The 20,785-nt window shown below is 30.0% G+C and overlaps 1 protein-coding gene and 1 long non-coding RNA gene across 2 annotated transcripts; both read right to left on the bottom strand.

The window, feature by feature from the left end:
• Window positions 1–1,143: 1,143 nt before the first annotated feature.
• Window positions 1,144–3,477, bottom strand: LOC114421707. The gene is made up of 2 exons (XR_003668567.1): window positions 3,215–3,477; window positions 1,144–1,593 (listed from the first exon to the last, which is right to left on the bottom strand). It is a non-coding gene; the product is annotated as an uncharacterized LOC114421707 (long non-coding RNA).
• Window positions 3,478–16,490: 13,013 nt separating this feature from the next.
• Window positions 16,491–20,610, bottom strand: LOC114423778 (RINT1-like protein MAG2). Its single transcript, XM_028390657.1, has 4 exons — window positions 20,140–20,610; window positions 19,952–20,050; window positions 18,859–18,959; window positions 16,491–18,776 (listed from the first exon to the last, which is right to left on the bottom strand). Exons 1-4 carry the CDS (start codon window positions 20,417–20,419, stop codon window positions 16,866–16,868), a joined length of 2,391 nt encoding a protein of 796 aa, XP_028246458.1. The 5' UTR covers window positions 20,420–20,610; the 3' UTR covers window positions 16,491–16,865.
• Window positions 20,611–20,785: the final 175 nt, after the last annotated feature.

The raw sequence follows: 20,785 nt of genomic DNA on the forward strand, positions 1-20,785 counted from the left end.
TTATTAAAAAAATGTTTATTTCAAAAAATAAATTTAAACAAACTGATATAAATCAATACAAGCTACATGGTGTATACTTAACAATTTAAGTACTAGTATAAGGAGAACGGATGATTTATGGCTATGGTTTTGAGTCTGAGTCTGTTGTTGCTGTTACGTGACTAACCGATCTTTTAACTTGTATGGATTATAGTAATTCTTACATTCTTTCTTTTAATAATAATAATAAAACTAAAGTTTTGATATTGAAAAGTTAATATTAAATATCTGTGCAAAAATGTCCCCCTTTTACAAGTCACTCAAATTCTAATAAATGAGTCTTGCGTATATCAAATATGGAAAAAGGGTTGCTAATATATAGGAAAATGAAGTATACTATATATAGACGTACACTAGGTTCATGATCATCAGGTATATATCTCATCACAAGTATAAGACTAAGAACTAAGCCTATGGTCGTAATCTTTTTAAGTATCAAGCAAAGAGTAGTGACCTTCAATTTTCTGTACATATTACTAAAAGCATACTATCTTCGTTACTTTTTATCTGTGTTTTAAGGTCATTACGTAAAAATTAAGAAATACTATTTTTTTTATTATAATAAATTAGTCGTGAAATATCTTATTTTACCATTTTCTCTTTTTATTTCACTGTGTGTAAATTAATTAAAAATGAAGAAACAAGTAAAAATATACTATTGTCATGTCTAATTGTAAGATTATTTTAATTAATTCATTTTTTTAAATAATTGATTTAATTAATCACATTAAATTTATCTATTGTAATTCTAAAATTATTTTATTTTATCTCTTTATCTACTTGATTATTTTCCATCAAGAAAAAATAATTAAATAGAAACATATAAAAAATAATTAAATAAAAAAGAATAAATAAATTTATAAGAAAAATGAATAATTAATAAAAGAACAATTAATGTGATATTAAGGATGATAAACGACAAATGAATAAGAAAAAAAAACTCTAAAAATCTGACAATTGAAAAGAAAGGAAGGAAACAATTACCCGCAAAGCTATCGATCATTAAATAGCTTCTTCAATAAATATGCCTTTTTTTTAATCAGCATTAAATACACCCTCTGATACAAATTACGGACAGATTTGGATAATTAAAATTTTCATATATTCAACACTTAAAACTGATTCTCGGCATTCAAATATATATCACATACAAATAAATCAAAAGATCGAAAAGATATATATTAATAATTTCCCATCAAACGTTTCAAGTGCTCTCGATTCCATGCATGGACAAAGCCAAAGCAATTAATTTGATCACAAGAAACTGTTATTCCAACATATGGTGTGTTATTAATGTATGCTTGGAAATTAAGGCTCCGTTACAACCTACACTGGGTAACAAACATATATAAGGGAGACAAGGTATGGATCACTGTAGAAGAGGGACCATATTTGTTAATATTGTTGCAGAAAGTTTTGTAAAGTTCTTCGGTCAATGTCACTGATATCCGCAGAATCCAGGATCTCTGATAGCCTCTCACTGAGCTGTTCCACCTCTTCCTGCAGCCTCCTAATATGACAACAAGTTTCCTGCAAAATCTTGGACGCTGATTGCTGCCCAACAAAACACAGACAAACTTCTTTTCAGCCTTCTTTATCAATGAATTCAAACTATATAGGACTTCATAGAGTTATATACAGTTTAATCTTGAGATCGATGGTTTAATTAATTAACATTTTCCAGTGTTAACTAAAAGGTGTTTAAGTAATACATGCAGAAACATTACATTGTACTTAAATTTTATTTTTTTTAAAAAGAATACTTAAATATGCTTTTAATCTTTGCATATAAGATAATATTCAACTTTAGCTCCTAAACACTAAGCAGTAGTCTCTTTTTAGTCCTTCATTTTATATTTTCATAAACAAATAACAAAAAAAAGAGACAATTTGATATGGAAAAAATTATATCTAACACATGTCCATAAATTATTAGAGATCAAAAGGAAACATTTTTTTGGAACTAACACAAATATTACTATATTTGTAGCACTAAAAACATATTTAATCAATTATAAAAGCATTTGTACAAAAATATGGGTTTCACTTCTGACTTTATATCAAGGTTTTATTTTTAACAAAGTCTGGATGTAATTAACATAAAGTATACCTTCAAAACCATGATGTATACACAAATTTAAAACTTTAATATTATTTAAATGAAGTCATTGAACATAATGAAATTTATTTTATATCAAGTATAATTTCAGGAATCTCTCTTTAAGTTAAGACTAAATATAGATATTTTTTTCTTCAAATTGTATACATTTTCATAATTATTTATATGGTTCACATGACATTATACAATCTAATGGGAATCTTATAAATAATAATTAAAATTAAACTTTTAAACAATTCATGTTTGGTATCCAGAATTTGATAAAATATAATATAAAAAAACTAGTCATGGGTGGAAATTGAAATTGAATTGCGTCAAGAGAATGAATTTTGTTTATTAGTATTTATAAATAGCTCTTAAAAAATAAATCATCTTGTTTTGATTAATTCCTGTTAGAAACATGTTAGGTCATATAGTCATTGTCCTTCAAAAAAATTACTTCTTCTAGTTCATCGTTTATTCAAAATAAAAATAAAGATAATATATAACACATTCTATAAATGGAGAAAAAAGAAAATGATTTATTTTTTGAAGATTATAAACAAGCATTACTCTACTTATTGAGATTAAAAAATGTTTAACCCCTTACTTTACCATAAAATACCCTTTGTATAAATTTATTTTTTGAAGATTATAAACAAGCATTACTCTACTTATTGAGATTAAAAAATGTTTAACCCCTTACTTTACCATAAAATACCCTTTGTATAAATTTAATAAAATATTCAAAACACACACACACACACACACACACACACACACACACACACACACATTTTATTATTAATTGAAATTTATTAGAAATTACAAAATCATGAAGAAGAAACTTTTTGTTATTTTTTTTAAAAAAATACAACCAATAAAAAAGAATATGCTTAAAAGAGTGTAAAAGAGAGCATGTTTTTATATCTCTCAACAAAAATATATATGTTGCTACTATTGCAACCAAAAATCCACAATCAACTCTGAGTACTGTCTAGCTAGCTAGAGTATATGGAATCAGCAGGTATTGAAAACAATGTAACTAAACAGAAATTAAGTTGTACGTGTTCATACCCTCGAGTTTCCTCTTTGGTTGACTTGCGGAAGCAGAACTTGTAACCTAGACACAAGTTCATTAATCTCATTCTCAGTGAACTTTGAAGCTCTTGATGACCTTCTCTGCCCTGACATGATGGCTATATAGATGTTCTAGCTAGCTATGTATAACTCTCGTTGTTAATTTAATTGCTTAATTTCTTGTGCTCACTAGTACTTCTGGCCTTTGCTTTCAGTGTGTTGTGGGAAAGTGGCACCAAGGAGGCTCTTTAAATAGAGGATGAGGGTGAGAGGTACTGTTTCCCACCATGGTTGTTGAAAGCCCTGATTAATTGAAATAAGAACACTCTCAACAAACACTAATCAGGAAAATGATTGATATACACAACATGCATGCATGTATACAACTAGTCAAAGATAAGAAAGAAAAAAACAAAAATATGGTAAGTTTTTTTTATCAGCACAAAAATATGATAAGTAGTATGAGATGTGTTAAAAAGTAAAGATAAAAGGAAAAATTAACAAGATAAAACTGAGGAGAATTTATATTGCAAAATATATCGACATTATTAGACATATACTAATAATACTTTTTTATTATATTCTTTTTTATTAGTTGAAATTTATTACTAATTATAAACTTTATAGATTATATATTGTCTTATTTAATAAATTTCTTTCATATTTTTTTATTTTAAATATATTTTAATCAATAAAAAAATATACTGTATTTAAATAAATGTGTTAAAAAGTGCATTCTTATTTATTAGTTATCATATTTTTTATGGCATCCGTAACTTGTTGATATTTGAGTTGTTTGAATCAAGTCTCCTTTATCACACATTTCACAGCAGTACATATATAGGCATGGCCCACGATCACTGTGCTTCTTAAATATTACAGCCATATATAGCCTAACAAAACCCTAGTAATATGATGACATCATGACTCATTAGATTGTAACTTATTTCATGATGCATGTATACCGAATGACAACCTTAATTTTTTTTTGGTGTGAATTAAACTTTAGACTTGTAAGTTATTGGTGTGAAAACGGAGGTTCTGAGTTGCGGTAGTGTTGCATTGTAACTTTAAAATGGTAAAAAATTGTATTCCAATGTTGTTGATCGATGTCGACACAAAGTATATTTAAGATACATCTGTCAGATTATATAATCAAAATGTACTTACCTAAAGTTTTGGTTCAAAGAATCAAAGGGAGAAGAAAAATTATAATTAGAGGATGGGGGAAAGAAAGGGAAGGGAGAAAAATATATACTTTTTTTATTTAATTTGATTAGCGGGTAAGAAAAGGGAAGGAAAATAAAATAATATTAATATATTGTTGTATACTTAAATATTAACGGAGGGAAGGAAAGTGAAAGAATTTAAAAGTATAGTCTTAATGTCATAGATTCTTTTTTCTCTTTTTTATATAATTTAAATCTCCAAAACAAAGAAAGATTTTGGCTTAGCCCTTTAATATTATTTTTTCCTCTTTTCGTTTACTTTTAAGAACGAAATAAGGGGAAAAATATAAAAGCTATTCTCATCTAACTAAACACTATCTCTTTTTTGTCAACAACTAAACGCTAACTTATTCCTTGTTTTGTGATAAAATTAGGTTTGGTGCATACGTGTATAGCTTCCGTAGCCGATTTTGTTAAATATATGTTGTCTTGTCAGTTGGTTCACCTCACACTATACCCTAATGTATCATTTTCTCTTTGGATTTGCTGCATTTGTTTGTCGTGCCACCAAAATCTGATCCAATATTCTATAGGGTAAGAATTTTGAGAGCACAGGGAAATTGACATTAACGAACGATATTAAAGAAAAGCATGGCCCATGTTCGGCGTGTTCATTAATATTGCAACAACAAAGAAACTCTCTGTCTATAATTAGCATATATATAATACTTGACTAATTTTGGCCTTATTCAACTCTTTAGTCACCAGGTAGTGTTGATGAAATCTTAATTTCTAGAATTGGTTAGAATAAAAAAAACAACAATAAAACTAATAGAATTGTCAGAAGATAGGTAGGCAAGGGAACAAACAAGCAAAATCATTACCTGTTGAAAATTATTTTTGAATGTCGATATAACCTTATTTAGGTTTGAGTATTGGTCGTTCCTCAATTAATTTACGAAGATTTACTCCTTGAGCGTTTTTTTTTTTTATCAACACTTAGCCACTTACTCCTTCGGTTAATAGATTCCTCACACATTTGATCCAATTTCACATTGTTCACATGGGATAGTGTAGTAATTGGGGCATTTTAAGGTTGTTGTGTACCATGGAGATGTCTATCTTACTCCGTTAATTATATGTGACCTAAATTTCAACGGACAAACGAGAAACAGTAATACTGCTACATAATAGTCTGTGCTAACTTCCTCCATCATGTCCCCCTCTTTATTTTTATTTTTTTTTCTTTTCTTTTTGTTTCTGATGAGGATAAATATTGATGTGACGAAGCATATACAACAAGATGAATGACTAAACTATACAGAACTGTGTATGAAGGCGACAACCTGGAAGAGGGACTTCTGGGAGAGTCAGTGTGACTGTGGTGATGGAAAATGGCAAAGACAAAACTAATAATTGGAGTTTTGGCATCATTTACCAAACTTTTAATTTGGTCCCTAGCTAACTTTGCGATAGCAACTAGTAAATTATTTGTCTGTGGAAATCAAAGCTATATTAGCCCTTTGATAACAGCACGAGTGTATGTGATACTCTAGATAATTTGTTTTTTTTTTACCCTCCGAAAAATCTTGACTAATTTAAAGTTTAGTTGTTATAAAATTTTATGATTAGCCTAAAACAGGTAAAGGAAATTTTGGCTTGATAATTACTCCCAAGAATCAAACCCATGTAATATCCAAATAATTTAATTTTAATTTTAACACATTAATCATTTTTATCAAATCACTTGATTATTCTATAGATAATTTGTTTTAGTTAAATATGTTTTTGGTAACTTTCCCTGTGTGTTTTTTCATAGTGGGTCTCAAGAAGTTTGAGTTAAGAAAGAAAGTTGTGTTAGGTCTTCCTCAGTTAGGAGTGGATAAACGGGTTTAGGTTCATAGAATGACTCGCGGGTCCACTGTCGCGTACGAACCATGGACCAATTTTTTTAAATCAATGACTATACACGATTTTAGGTCCATTTTGCATAATTCACAAACTGTACGGGTTTGGACCGTGGGGTCTGTAGGTTGGTCCGCAAACCCGCAAACACCAACTAAGCTCAATCCAAACTCAATTAATCTTAAAAGTCCAATTCAAATTATTTTGCATTTATGTTGAAAATTTATTTGATTATGTTAAAACTTTTGTAATTGAGTATTTATTAGAGATTTATTAAGACTTTTTAATATATATATATATATATATATATATATATATATATAATTGAGTGTAAATGACTCTTATTTTAAGAGAAAAAATATATTTATTTTGAAATTATAATTTTTTTTTAAAAAACTAATCCCACGAGGTAGGGGCGGATCAATATTTTAAGTTCTTGTAAGAATGCGATACGGGATAGTCCGATCCTCTGCCAATGTAGGCTTACACGGGACGGGTCGACCCACTTACCTACCCTTATCCACAGCCAATGGAAAACTCGTTGTTATACTAAAATGTTTTTGGTCATAATTTTTTTTTCCAATTTTAATTTTAGTTCCTAAAAAAAAAAAATAGTCCCCATCCTTTTCTTCAATTAACATTTTTTCTTATTTTCATTAATTATGACTTTTAAATGAGGATGTGATAGTCACATTGACAATCACGTGAAGTATGATGTCATCAACTAGTCTGACATGATCATTTCTTATAAAAAAATTATAATTTTTTTGTAAATTATATTTATATTTTCTCATTTTTTCACTAAATTAACTTTTAGTTTCACAATAATTTTTGTCCAATTTTAATCTCTGTTTTTTTTTTTAAATTCACTTTTAGTCTTTCAACAATTTTTCTATTAATCTTTTAGTCCCTCAATTATTATTCGTTTGTAGTTCCTTTCATAATAGTTAAATGATGATGTGATAGTCATGTGACTTTTTATTTGGACTACTAGTTTAATATAATAATTATGTGATAAAATATTATTGGTTTGAGACATGTTTTATTGGTTCTAAGGCAGTACAATTATTTTCCAGTGTAAAATTACCAAAAGAAAAGGTATGAAAATTTGAGGGGGGGAAAAACAAAAGGAAAGGAGATGCAATAAGCAAAATTAGAAAGTTTCAATATACTAAATTAGTAACCCACTAAACCATGATCCAATCACTTCCTAAACTAACACTAAACCCTTTTATTTTAATCTTGCTCCCATGAATCCCTTTGCTCCATAGGAAACACCGTGCATAGAGGGTAAAGATAGCTAACAATGGTGGCAAGAGAGCGAGACGACGACTTTTTATGTTGCAAGAAATTTTAAGTGGGTTGTTGATTTTGTTTATTGTATCTCCTTCTTTATTTGTTTTTCAAATCTTTTTGTAGTAGTTTGTCTAAATATTTGTAGTGCTTTGGAATTGCATGCTAGAAAATGCCTAAAACTAGTAACATTAATTTATCAAGTGACTATACTGCATCAAATTAGTAGTTAACGTGGTATGCGACACAAGTGTCATATTATTGGTTAACTGTGATACTTGAAGGGAGATACTTAAAAAAATAATGACGGACAAAAATTGATAGACTGAGAATAGTAAAAAAAACTATTGAGAGATTAAAATTGAATTTCCTAAAAAGATGAAAGGTTAAAAATATATTTTTTATGATAATTATTTTTTACACTATTACATATGTGTTCTTTAGTAATATTTTTTTACTTAATACTTATTAAAAATGTTTTAAATTTTTTTTGATAACATTTAAAAAATATTGTTAAATATAAATAAATATTACTAATATATTTTTGTAATATTTTATTAAATATTGTGTCTATCTCATGTCACTATTTAAATGTTGCCAATAACTTTTAGTAACGTTTTTAATAAGTGTTAGATATAACAATCTTACTAAAAATTACATGTAGTGTAGTGTTAGAAATTCCTATTAAAAGTTAAGAGCTTATTTTTAAAAAAAAAACTATTTTTGTTCATTTTATTCTCAATAATTAATTAATTTAAATATGAAATAACTATTGTGATGCCGTTACATTAAACCTTCACATAAAAAATATGAAAAAACTATTACAAACAATTTGATACCTTTTTTTTCAATTTTTCTATAAAATGATTTTTTAGAAAATTCAAATAAAACCACTTATAAAAAAAGATAATTCAGATAAAACCTTCTATCTGAAATATGTTTTTCACCAACCACATCCAAACATAAAACATAAAACATATTTTATATAATTATCAAAATAATATTTGTTCTCAACTACTCTAGACACAAACTAAATGACATCAACGTAGTCATTTTATAAAATAAAAAAGTAGTTATTTAATCTCCGTGCCACATAACAAGTTAAAAGAATAAAATGTTAATTATTTATTGGTCACATCAACACTAGACTTTTTTTTTGGAAGGGTACTTTTTTTTATCATATAGTTTTAGTAAATGAATTAAGAAATGAAATAAATATAAAATTAGAAGCTGGATGAATCCCATACAATGTACGCATAGTAAGAGAAATAGTAACCCCTACTTAATTAGTGAAAAAACTAGACTATATTTAAGGTCAATCATATGGAATGAATGTCGTCATTCGCTCTTTATATATGTGTTAGAGTACTACTTCTACAATATAATATAATATTTTCTTAGTTTACAAAGGAAAAACATTTATATAAAGAAAATATTATATTACAAGAAAAATTATTACGAATAATTTAAAATTTATATACTTTATAATAGAGTAAGAATAAAAAAACAAATATTATCTCATGCTTAAAGGAAGGTTGCTATAAACGTTAAAAAAACAAAAAACAAAAAATTAAAGAGATATCAATATAATTTACTCTATTATAAAGTATATCAATATAATTAAAGAGTAAATTTAATATTTCATAATTACTGTGGTATTTGTGAGAAAATTCAAGACTTAATAAACTTAACCAAATATTTATTTAGCTTAATTAATTAGGTTGAGTGGATGAAATTTCAAGACATCAGGTAAGCATTATTTCAAGACATTCCCTTTATATAAACATAACAAAATCAAGATAACGAAAAAGGGTGGTCAAGTTTACACCACTGTGTTACTACCTACCCTCAGACTGACAGTGTACAGTTTCACATTAAATAGCAATGGGCAAGTCGAATATAAGAATATAAATAACAGCACTTACAAATCTAATGCATTAAGATGTTGAGTTGAATTTGATGTCAAAGTTAACTAATTACAAATCTAATGTATTAATGCAAATCTCCCTAATATTTTACCTGTCTAATTTCCTTCCAACTGTGACCCTTTGTACAAAAATTCAAAAGGAGCCCAGATCATTTTGAGGCACCCTCTTCCGGTGATTCAGAGCATAATTGACGTTAAAATGTCCAATATTTAAAAGGTTGTGGGATGTATTCGGTTGAAAGATTCATGTGTTACTAGTTACTAGCTAGGCTAAATCCTGATGTCATAAATCTCATGTAATTAATTACGTACGTGTGGGTTAGTCTTATGAGTATTGGTAAATAGTTTTGTTATTAAAACCGAATGTACGCATAGATCAATTGATAGTAAATTGTTTCAATTTAATTATTAAAGGAATATTTTTACAGTTTATAATAATCTTATCTAATTGTAACAAAATTATTTTTGTCGAAAATACATCAGCTTTAGATAAAAGAAAAAAAAAGTTTTGTTTTTTCTTTTGGGTTGGAGCCGGAGAACTATAAGTTTCTACTAGCCAACTTCAAGTAGAACCTGGGCATTTCACACAGAATATGTCAATCATAGAAGGTTCTGAATATTGCAAGAATCACATGTACCCTGATGAATGGAGCATACTAGAAAGATGGCGAATGAATTGAATATATCTAAAGATTTTAAAGGATTGGCATAGCAAGTGTAAGTTAAGGACAATTTTTCAAAACCCTCTTTTTATTTTCTACTATTTGCCAGTGGAATATATCTTATTTTTGCATCTACTTTCATATTACTCACCAAAACGCGATCGAATGGTATGAAAATAAGTACTCTAATATCACCGCTGACAAAGGAACATACACGCCACATTCTAGACCTTCCATACTCTAATTTCACTAGGTAGGCACCACTATAACCATACACGTTTATTAATGTAGCATTCTACTGTATAGCATCCTAATGCTAAAATCCAATTATCTTGGTGGACCAAAATTTTCTCCTAATAGGGAGTAGGATACGGTATCTCTCACGTGGATCGTTTTAGTTAATTTTCCAGACACCATGCTAACAGTGGATCCAATGATCTTTTGTAGCCACCTTTAAATCGATCGATCTGTTTATGGTTGTTTTCTTGTGTCCACTTGCTTTCAATGAATGAAATTTGAGAAACATTTATCAGTAAGCAACAAGAGATTACGATATGTACATATACGGAAAAAGATATTATTACAGAAAACACATTTAACATGGATTCTGTGGATCATTCTAGACTAATAGTCACTGATATATAATTGTATATTCGTACATCACCTAATAATCACCTTGTATAAAATATAGAACAACAATATTTAGTCACCTTTAAATATCAAATACCTCCAATTAACATCTTTAGTTTCTTGTTATCTCTCTATTCATGTCTTATTGATTCAAGCATTTTATTATATATAATTATTCATCATGTTAATCTTTATACCATTATTTTTAAATTAACTGTTATGAAATTTCTAGCAACATTTTATTAATGGATAAATAAATCAAGTGATAGAGCAGATAACCTTTTTTTTAATTAAGCAAAGTCTTGGATTACTTTAAGCTAGCTTAGTTTTATTGCATTGTTGATATTATAATTTAAAATTATACTAGCCCTCAATGCATTATTTTCCTGTTCCTGATCTTGGGTTCAACAATAGGTTTAAAATTATGATTTTTCGTTATCCAGTAATACTAAAGATATAATGAAGATTTATTTATTGATTCAATTGGAAATTTATTAAAACAATATTCTTTGCAAAGAAAATTCTGAATTGCAAATAAATATTGATATTATCTTCAACAAAGAGATAAAGAACTGCGTGATGAAATAAAGAAAAGTCAAGCAACATGAAAGAAAAAGGAAACAATGAGAGTTTAAGAAAATCTAAAAGATTTGAGTGAGATTATTAGACCCCTGCATGTGATATTTATATGTCCTATTAAAAGTCACATAAAATTCATCAAGTTTTCTTTTTTTTGAAAAGCAAAATGAACTTTTATTAAAATGACACGAATTGTGACCCTATAACAGAGATAGTTACAAAATGAATAACCATCCCCAAATTATCATCAACCAGCAAGAAATATAAGCTATACACTTTGGAAAGCAATCCGCAGGACTTAAGCACTAATTCGGGAAAGAAATTTCACTAGAACACGACCCTTTATATCTAAACCAAACCCAAGAGACCCCTTAAATCTATTGAATCAGGGTCTGCACATCTGGAACTATCCTGTTGAAAATCACCTTGTTGCGATGAAGCCAAATACATCAGCTTACAGCATGGCATATAAAAACGAAACCTGCGAAATCTCTTCCCATAGAAAAAGAAATCATGCTGCAAAAAGTGTTGTAGTTGATTATGTTGTATATATTTTTTAATATCAATTAAAAGACATTTAGAAGTTGTTAAAATTCTTAATTGAATATCATCACTAGATTTTATTGTTCTCCTTAAAAACATATTGATAGGATTAGTTGAATATTATAAGACTTATTTATATTATTTAAAAATTTTAATTTTTTTTTATTTAAAAAACAGTATTTTGAAATCTTTCAATACTACTGTTACAACTTTATGTGCTTGTCAATTCATCAACAAGTGGGTGAAGATTGCCAAATTTGCTGATCCTGAAGAATGTGCTAGATCGTGAAATTTGGGATCAATCAAGCTGGATACATTATTCGGTTTTACCCAAATTTTGTTTTTGATGATTACTGATAGGTTCTTATTTTATTAGAAGATTCACGTTAAAATTTGTAATCAATATTACGACAATGAAGAAATACACATGCATGCCTGTAAGATACAATTGAAAGTGCAGTGGTTGACAGTTATGTAAATATTTTTTAGATATAAATTATTGCATAGCGAATTGTTATAGGGTAACAAGTACGAGAATGAGAGCTTAAACAGCAGAGATGCAGCAATAGTAATAAGAAACTGTGGAATAAAGGAGATCGAATCTTTTTATATATCACTTCTTTTTTTCTCTACCTAATTTTTTCTTTTGAATAGATGTTTAGTTTTTTCCTATATGCAATAGTAATAAGAAACTGCGTAAAAGCATTTGTCTGACACTACTTGCCTGTATCTTTAAGTTTCTGGTAATTACGTACCAAGTAAAAACAATAAACCTAGGCAGTACAATCTGAGCTATTATATATCTTTGAATTAATTATATCAGTATGGAGTTGCATGCATTATATACGATCTCAAAAAGTCGTCAAAGAAGACTCAATAGTTTTTTGGGACTGCCAGAAAATGACTTATCACAAAATTCACGATAATCTCTGGCAGCTTTTTGTGATTGTAAGAAAACTACCACAAATTCAAAATAACTTCACTTAAATAAATGATTTGTAGAAAACCCTCAAATTCGTCAATCACCTTAAGTTGTACTCATACTCAAGATGAGGCATGCAATATAAATGGATTTGACCTTTTCAAATTTAAAGTAACCGGCAATATTATAACAGTTTGTATCCACCATATGTGTAAAACTAATAGAGTAGGTCTAGTGATAAGATTTGAATAATATACATAAAGTTCAAATATTAGTGTAATTATTATAATAAAACATTATTCTTATAAAGTTACTATCAACCAATCAAAAATATTAATAATATAATTTTTAAGATAATTATTAGAAAAAATGATAGAATTAGCATATATAGAGTTTATTGAATAATAATATAAAATTGTTAAAAATATGTACCTGTTTTCTCATATTATATAAACTGCTATAAGTATATGCCTGTTTTCTAATATTATATATAATAAATTGTATATAAATAAAAGGAGATTGCCAAAACAGAATTGTCTAGCTGGTCTACAATAATACAACCTCTCTTTGTGTGTCAAAATCTCAATTTCGTCCACACACTACCCTTCAAAATATTTTCAAGCTTCAGACATCAGTTACACTCAAATTGCCTGATCCTATTCTCCATCAACCATGCCAAATATTCTTGCACCGTTTTGGCCTGATTCACACACAAAATGGTCACTCCCACAGCTCCACACACCCTACCCACCCTTCAAAACCAAATCTTCATAACTGCCAATTGCTACATCTCTCTCTGTGGATCTCTCCTCCTCCTACTAGCTAGGGCATAGCGTGCTAGGTGTGGATCCATTGATCTTTTAACCAAATTCGTTATGGCTGTTTCTCACTGTCCACTAGCTTTCAATAAATGAGATTTGGGAAACGACATATTCCCTCTGCTCTCAAGTTTCCGTATCAGTGAACAGTATGAGACTGTGAAGAAGCAAGTTATAGGAATATATAGAGCATGCAAATGTCAGAGACAATAGCAGCAGTGTGTCCACAGAACATGAGGTGATGAAGACTAAGTAAGCACAAGCTGAGACCTTACTTTTCCCTTATGTCTCTCTCTTTGTCTCGCTTTTTTTTTTTTTATATATACACACACTAATCTACTAATATTCATTGGTGGCTTGCACAATAAAATTAGATTTAAAACATATAAATATGTTCAATTATGTTTTTAAAAATTTAATAAAATATTATTATAAAAAAATAATGAAACACTAAATAAAAATTATCTAGAAGTAGATATAAATTATTAAGTAAAAGAGTAAATTAAAGAATGAACAATTATAACACAATTAATAAAAAAGTATAAGTATTGGTTACTTTGAAATGAATTTTTTATGTTATATTTTAGTATGAAATTTTTAACATGTTCTTTAAATTTTATTATTTAAGTGATTTTCAAATTTCTATTCATAAAAAAATTATTAATATACTTTTATCTTATACATCAAGTGTAAAGGTTAATATAATTCCTAGTTATTAATATATTTATTTAAGTGATTTTTCTAATGTTCACACGATTTGATTTTTAGTTGGAATATGTTAGCATGTTATATCATGGGTGTATTTTAATATAATTTCTGAATATAACTTGATAATGTATTCTTTACTAAAAAAGAAGTTTTTTATATTAGTCAATCCTATAAACATTTGCTAGCATATATTCATTTGATATAAAAGGTTGAGATTAAAAGACTCACATAAAAATTCAATGAGCCACCACCACCTATCTTGTTTTCTTTACCTTAGTCGATATTTTTATCACATGATTATTATTTTTACCTTACTAGTATTACTATTGTCATTACTTGTTTTCACAATCATTGAAATCATCATTGTCATGTCAATTACTTCCACTATCATTATCACTATTATTGTTGTGGTTGCCATTATACTTCATGACTAGTCCAAAGAACATTTTAAAATTTTAACAAAAAATCTAAATTCTAAGAATTTTCATTGCTTTAATTTAAATTTCTTTAATTTATAAAATTCCTTATTCAGAATAAATAATTAAATTATTCCCATTTATAAATTTAATCATTGAAATAAGTTATATTATTTTCATAATTATTTATTTTGAATGTATATATATATATATATATATTCTTCTCCAATTATATTTTAAAAATATAAATTAAAACTAAAGCATAGAAAGTATATCTTTTCCAAAAAGAAAGAAAAAATAAGTCCTATATCATTTTGTCATCATTATTTCAATTAAAAACAAACACAAAAAATGAGAACTATTCAGTTTGAAAGCTAACACATCATTTGAGTCAAATGAAGATTCAAAGTAAAGCTAAGACAAGCCTAATAGTTTCTCTTCTTTTGCTAGTAAATAATCCAAGACAAGATTCAACAAGCCTAGGCCTAGAATGACAAGTAGAAATGATGCAAGTTTGAAAGCTAAATTAAATCATCAATAATTCAATATAGAGCTCACCCTCAACTTGAAAAGAAAGACATAAAATACATATCAAATTAAAAGAGATTAAATAAATTGGTGAAAATGAATTCTCCAGAAACCTTTACTAAAAGATATAAACTTACTAATAAGCAACTTCAAAACTAACTAAAGAACTTTAGTTCTTCACAAGTTGCTTATTAAGCCGCCTATGTGAGAACTAAACTATTACTATAGCTATGTGACAGTAAATTTAGGCTGATTGAAATTCAAGCAGAAAATATAAACTCGTGAAATTATATTAGCTGTGATGTAAGCATGCATGTGTGATGCGTAAAAAAACCATGTAGGTATTTTTTTCTTTTTTGTTTATTCAATATTACTACTCTGTAGCCACTTAAAAATCAAAAGTAAATCAGTTTTAATTCTAAGCCAGGATTCCAATAACACAGGCAACTGCCTTTGTAAAACCGAAGAACTACCTAACCTTAATCATAACAGAGCAACTGTAATTTGTTTCAATCATAACAGAGCAAAGATATTAACAATTTGCATCAACGAATGAAAGCCAAGATATGATCCTCCTCATCCATTGGAAGAGCATTTACTTTCTCCTTTGGTATTATGCAGTTTATGGCAACTATAGCATGCTATATAAGGATTCCAAAACCTAACAGTTCAATTCTAGTATCTATGTACAATATTTTTCTGTTTATAAATCAAACAGATCGTTTAATCTGCAGGGTTTTATAGCTTATTGGTTCATAGCAGCCATTGTTGGTGTGGATGATCCACTAGTTCTATTTTCTCCTACTAAGTAAAAATATATCAGCCTTGCAACCAAAAGAACGCATACATCCAGGTGTTGAACAATTGTAGGTTTTTAGTTTCAGCAAATACAGTCCAAAACATGAACACTATACCAGCTCAGAGCTTTCTTTTCTTTACAATTTCCAAATTGAATAAACACTATCCTCAATGCTCAATTTACACTCAACCAGCACGCACAATGAGATCAACAATCAGCACTTAAAAAAAATACATCAATTAGGAAAAAGAAAGCAGGTAAATTTTTAACTTAAACACCAAAATAAATTTTAAAAGAAAATTACAAAAGTTAAATATACGAACTTCAAATTAATTCAGTGTACCGTAAAAATTCTTTTGGTTGCATGTTCAATAGAAAGCAAAAACAAAGGAATAACAATTCACAATAACAGTTATTCATTTACATAGTTCTTGTTCCTTTCAAAATTCGAAAACCAGCATAAAAAATAATAAATTATACGAATAGGAAGAATAGTTTTCCTCACTACACATTTACAGTATAATTAGCATCTAGAAATATGAAGTATTAGCCATGCCCCCAAATTTGAGGTACGTGGTCTTTAAGGCAATGCCTGAGAATATTAATTGAAAATATATTTATTGCAACTTTGCAAAATTGAATTTAGTTCAACTGGTCTACAGTCATGTACACCATGAAACGATCCTAAATCTTCACACTTCCTCATGCCATTTCAGCAAAGCATGTGCTTAAAATGTAAGCTAAAAGCTTCAACTCCTGAACACCCTATTCTTCAAAATCTTTTCTGCTTCAGTTACACTCAAACGCCTGATCCCATTCTCCTTCAACCATCTCTTCCCCCCTCCCATACATTCTTGCACTCTATTTTCATCCATCTTTAACAACTTCAGACCTTCACTTGATTTTGGGAAAAAACCTTCAGGTCGCAAGCACCAAGCCCCAAATACCCCAAATAAAACTTCCAAGTCGCTACCAAATCTTTCAACACCACTATTGTGAAATTTTACATTGCTTATGAGAATACCATTAAAAATCAATCGATCAATTCCTGCTGCCAAACTTCTCCAAACCCCAACAAAATCCCTATCATTCAAACTTACTTCTACCACTGACATTTTACTCTGAAGATAATCCAGGGCTTCTATTAGAGTCTTTGACACAGTCCATCCTTCTTCACCCTTTTGCCATTGCCTCTTGTTCTTCACATAATCTCGAGAATGAGAATCAAAACCTCTCAAAATAACAAGGGAAATCTTTTCAACCCACTCTGTTCTGAACTCTTCCAGCTTTTTTATCTCATCATCAAAAATAACCCTTCTGGAACTCTCTGGCAACAGTTCACCATAACTATTTGAATTACTTTCCAATTCTGTTTTATCATCCTCATCCATTCCCATCTCAAGGAAAAAGACATCCTCAGACCATTCCTTTAGAACAGATTCAAAGTAATGAGCAGCATTGACAGAAATTGTAACTTTAATTACAGCATCATCATCGGTTAAGGCAGTCAAACCTTCAGCTTCTTGGCAGCGGATAAGTATGGAATCAAAAAAATTTCTTATAATAGGAACACCTGCAAATCTGAGAAATTTTGACCTCAAAATTACACTAGGCAATGATCGGCAACGATCAATAACAGATGCTAGATGGCGAAGAAAGGCATTAGAAATCAGAGGAGACTTGTGATCATCAGTATAGGATGAAAGAACCACACCTTCAACTTTCTTTCTCCAATTATTCTCATCTTGGATGTCTGGTTTCAACTTACCTAGGGCATCACCTAGCTCTATTTCAGCCCATAGATCAAGCCAATCTGGACGATCACAAAATACAGATAGAGAAGAAATTTTCTGCATGATATCATCATCAAAGGATAGCAAGATCCCAGAATGCTCTACCAAAGACTTAATCCTTTTGTCAAAAGCTATCGTCAAATCAATGAGATGTAGCCATGATATTCTAGCAGATGACTGAATTCCTATAACACTCTCTTCATCTAGTTGACTAATGTAACTAGGGAAAATTTCTTTTGCCAAGTATGTGGTTAAAGAGGTTACCATTGCTGAGATCCATTCTTCTCTACAACTGTAACCAAGCAACTTTGCTTCATCAACCAATGGCTGCAACAATTCATCCATAGAATCAACATAATCCCTTGTGATTTTATATACAAGAGTAAAAATAAATTCTGGTTTATCAACCCATTTTGAGAAATGTCGTTGGGAAGCCAATGATAAGGGATTCACAAGCTCTTCTATTACCCAAAGTGATTGTCGTAGAGCAACTTCCCTGTCATGGCCCTCAAGTTGTCTGGCTTTCCTTTGTCGTTGCAACTCCTGTAGGTTGCACAAAGCAAGAAAGTTTTCAGAGTACTGGACTTTAAGATCCACTTGCATGGTCAGTAGAGGATTCGCAACTTGATTTGCAGTCCTTGCATCTGAATCCAAGGAGTTTAAGGCAAAAAGAGGTGGGGGCCATCCAAGCGAAGCAAGAAGTGCCCGATGCTCAGCAATTGCCTGGGGCCTCAAAATAGCAAGAGCTCGGTCTACTCTGTGATCAACAGCTGATACAAGATGCTTCCACTGGGGATGTGCTTTTGTAATTGAAATTAATATGCCTTCTGTTGTTTTCAGTGTTTTAATAGCAAGCATATGCATTTCCTGAAATATTTGAGATAAATTAAGAATATAGTTATGCTATAGTTCCACTATCATCTGGTTAATATTATGAAAGTATGCTCACTTGTGAATTTTGACTAGAATGTTTCCTTATGTTCTTGCTCATGGTAAATGATACAGCATCCTCAATATCACCAACCAAAGTATCAAGTTTCAGTGCTGTCTCTGAAAGACAAACAAAGGAGTTTCAAGAATCAAACAACATTCACCAAAAGGTAACACCTAAGAAATCAAACCAAACACAGTATGATAACCATCACTGAAAAGCATAATATTTCTTGATAATCACAACAGATCCACATAAAAAAAAGTTAAAAACTACTGAAACAAAAATATTACAGTAAAAACACAAGTCTCATTCTTCCCATAATATTCATCAAAGTTATACTAAAAGCATCGTGCTTAAGTTCTGTCTCTAGAAGACACACGGGAGTGTTAGGAAACTATCAACATTCACAAAAAAAAAAAGCAATACCTAAGAACTTAAATCGAAGGTAATAACCATCATTTTAAAAGCTTTACAGTTAGCACTAGTTTGGATAATGTTCTCAATAAGCACTTATAGGAGAAGAAAATATAAAGCAAAATGAATCAAACTTCTTCCATAAATTAAATTCACCTTATGCATCTCAGCTTTTGGAGAAGTTAGATGAGAGAGCTTCTATAAAAGTTGAAGTGTGTAAGTTGATTTAAACTTATTGAAGAACTTTATTTCATTTTTCCTTCTTATTTTCTTCTCCTATATGCTTAATGAAAAATTTATCCAAACTAGGTCTTATTGATGATCACAACAAATCCATATCACAACAATCATCAATAACCAATACTTCAACAAAGACATCATTGTTCAATTCCTCCCGCCTCCACAATGTTCTTTGATTTTGCACCGCAAGTATCAAGTTTAAGAGCTGTCTATGGAAGATACAAAATGCAGTTTTAAGAACTAACAGCACTAACCAAAAGAGAAGGTAATACCCAAGACTCAAACTTCTAAGTTCTAACCAAAACATTTCTTGACAATTACAACTAACCTACGTCATAACAATCAACCAAACAAAAACACTTCAACACAGAACCGTCAACTCAAAATTCTTCCCACAATGTTCACCCTTTTGCACAATTCAAAAATAAATAAAAAAATTGAAAAAACAACCAACCTGCATAAACACGAACCGTCTCCAACCTAGCCACTTCCTTCGCCAAAGTCGCAAGCTCCTCTCTGAAACCCTTGCCATCCTCTTCGCCTCTTCCTCCATCTTCAATCAACAAAACAAAAACAATTTCTCAAAATCCAACACAATAAAAAAAATAATAAACCCTAAAAAACAATTTCATCGAATCGAACCTGGCACGACGGTGGAGGAGAGAGCGATCAGCCTCTCGGTGACGTCCCCGAAGAGGCCGTGGATTTCTCCGGAGAAGGAGGCGTACGCGGCGAGACCAGCTCCGAGAAGCCGAGTCAACTCGTCGAGCGAGCGATCCAACTCGGAACACTGAGTCTGGAGCTCGGCCACGAAGGTGGGAGCCTCGGCGAGGGCGAGCTGCGTGTGGAGCCTGTGATCGAGGAAGGAGAGTGCGGAGGGCGAGAGGTGAGAGGGTGGAGGCAGCGTTTGGAGCCACTCCATCGGGAAAATCAAGTTTCGAATGTTCTTCGCCGCCGTGTGCGGCTGTTCTCCGGTGTCGGATTCCGATGGATGATACGAATCTTCTCACATTGGGCGTGGGTGGATTGTTTTTGTAGCGTTCGAAAATTAAAAGCAAAGAAATATTTGGTGAGTGTTAGCTCTTCAAAGAGAAAACGGTATCTGCGAGTGCTTCCTGCCTATTTTCAGATTTAATTATAGGATTAATTTCAAAGTATGAAATTAATCTTTCACTTTTGAAGGTGTGTTAATTTTGTTCTTGAGATTTAAAAAATGTTAAAATAATCCTCGACTTTATATTTTGTTTGTCACATTCGTCTTGTCATTAGTGGTCTATTAACACCGTGG

Source organism: Glycine soja, chromosome 8 (assembly GCF_004193775.1).
Source record: "Glycine soja cultivar W05 chromosome 8, ASM419377v2, whole genome shotgun sequence".
Taxonomy (NCBI): domain Eukaryota; kingdom Viridiplantae; phylum Streptophyta; class Magnoliopsida; order Fabales; family Fabaceae; genus Glycine; species Glycine soja.

Bases quoted from the DNA above. Each gene is read 5' to 3' on its own strand.
- LOC114423778 (XM_028390657.1), bottom strand. From the start codon at position 20,419: ATGGAGTGGCTCCAAACGCTGCCTCCACCCTCTCACCTCTCGCCCTCC. The intron at 20,051-20,139 runs GTTCGATTCGAT...TGTTGATTGAAG, and splicing joins CTCCTCCACCGTCGTGCCAG to ATGGAGGAAGAGGCGAAGAG. The intron at 18,777-18,858 runs GTGAGCATACTT...CAAATATTTCAG, and splicing joins ATTCTAGTCAAAATTCACAA to GAAATGCATATGCTTGCTAT.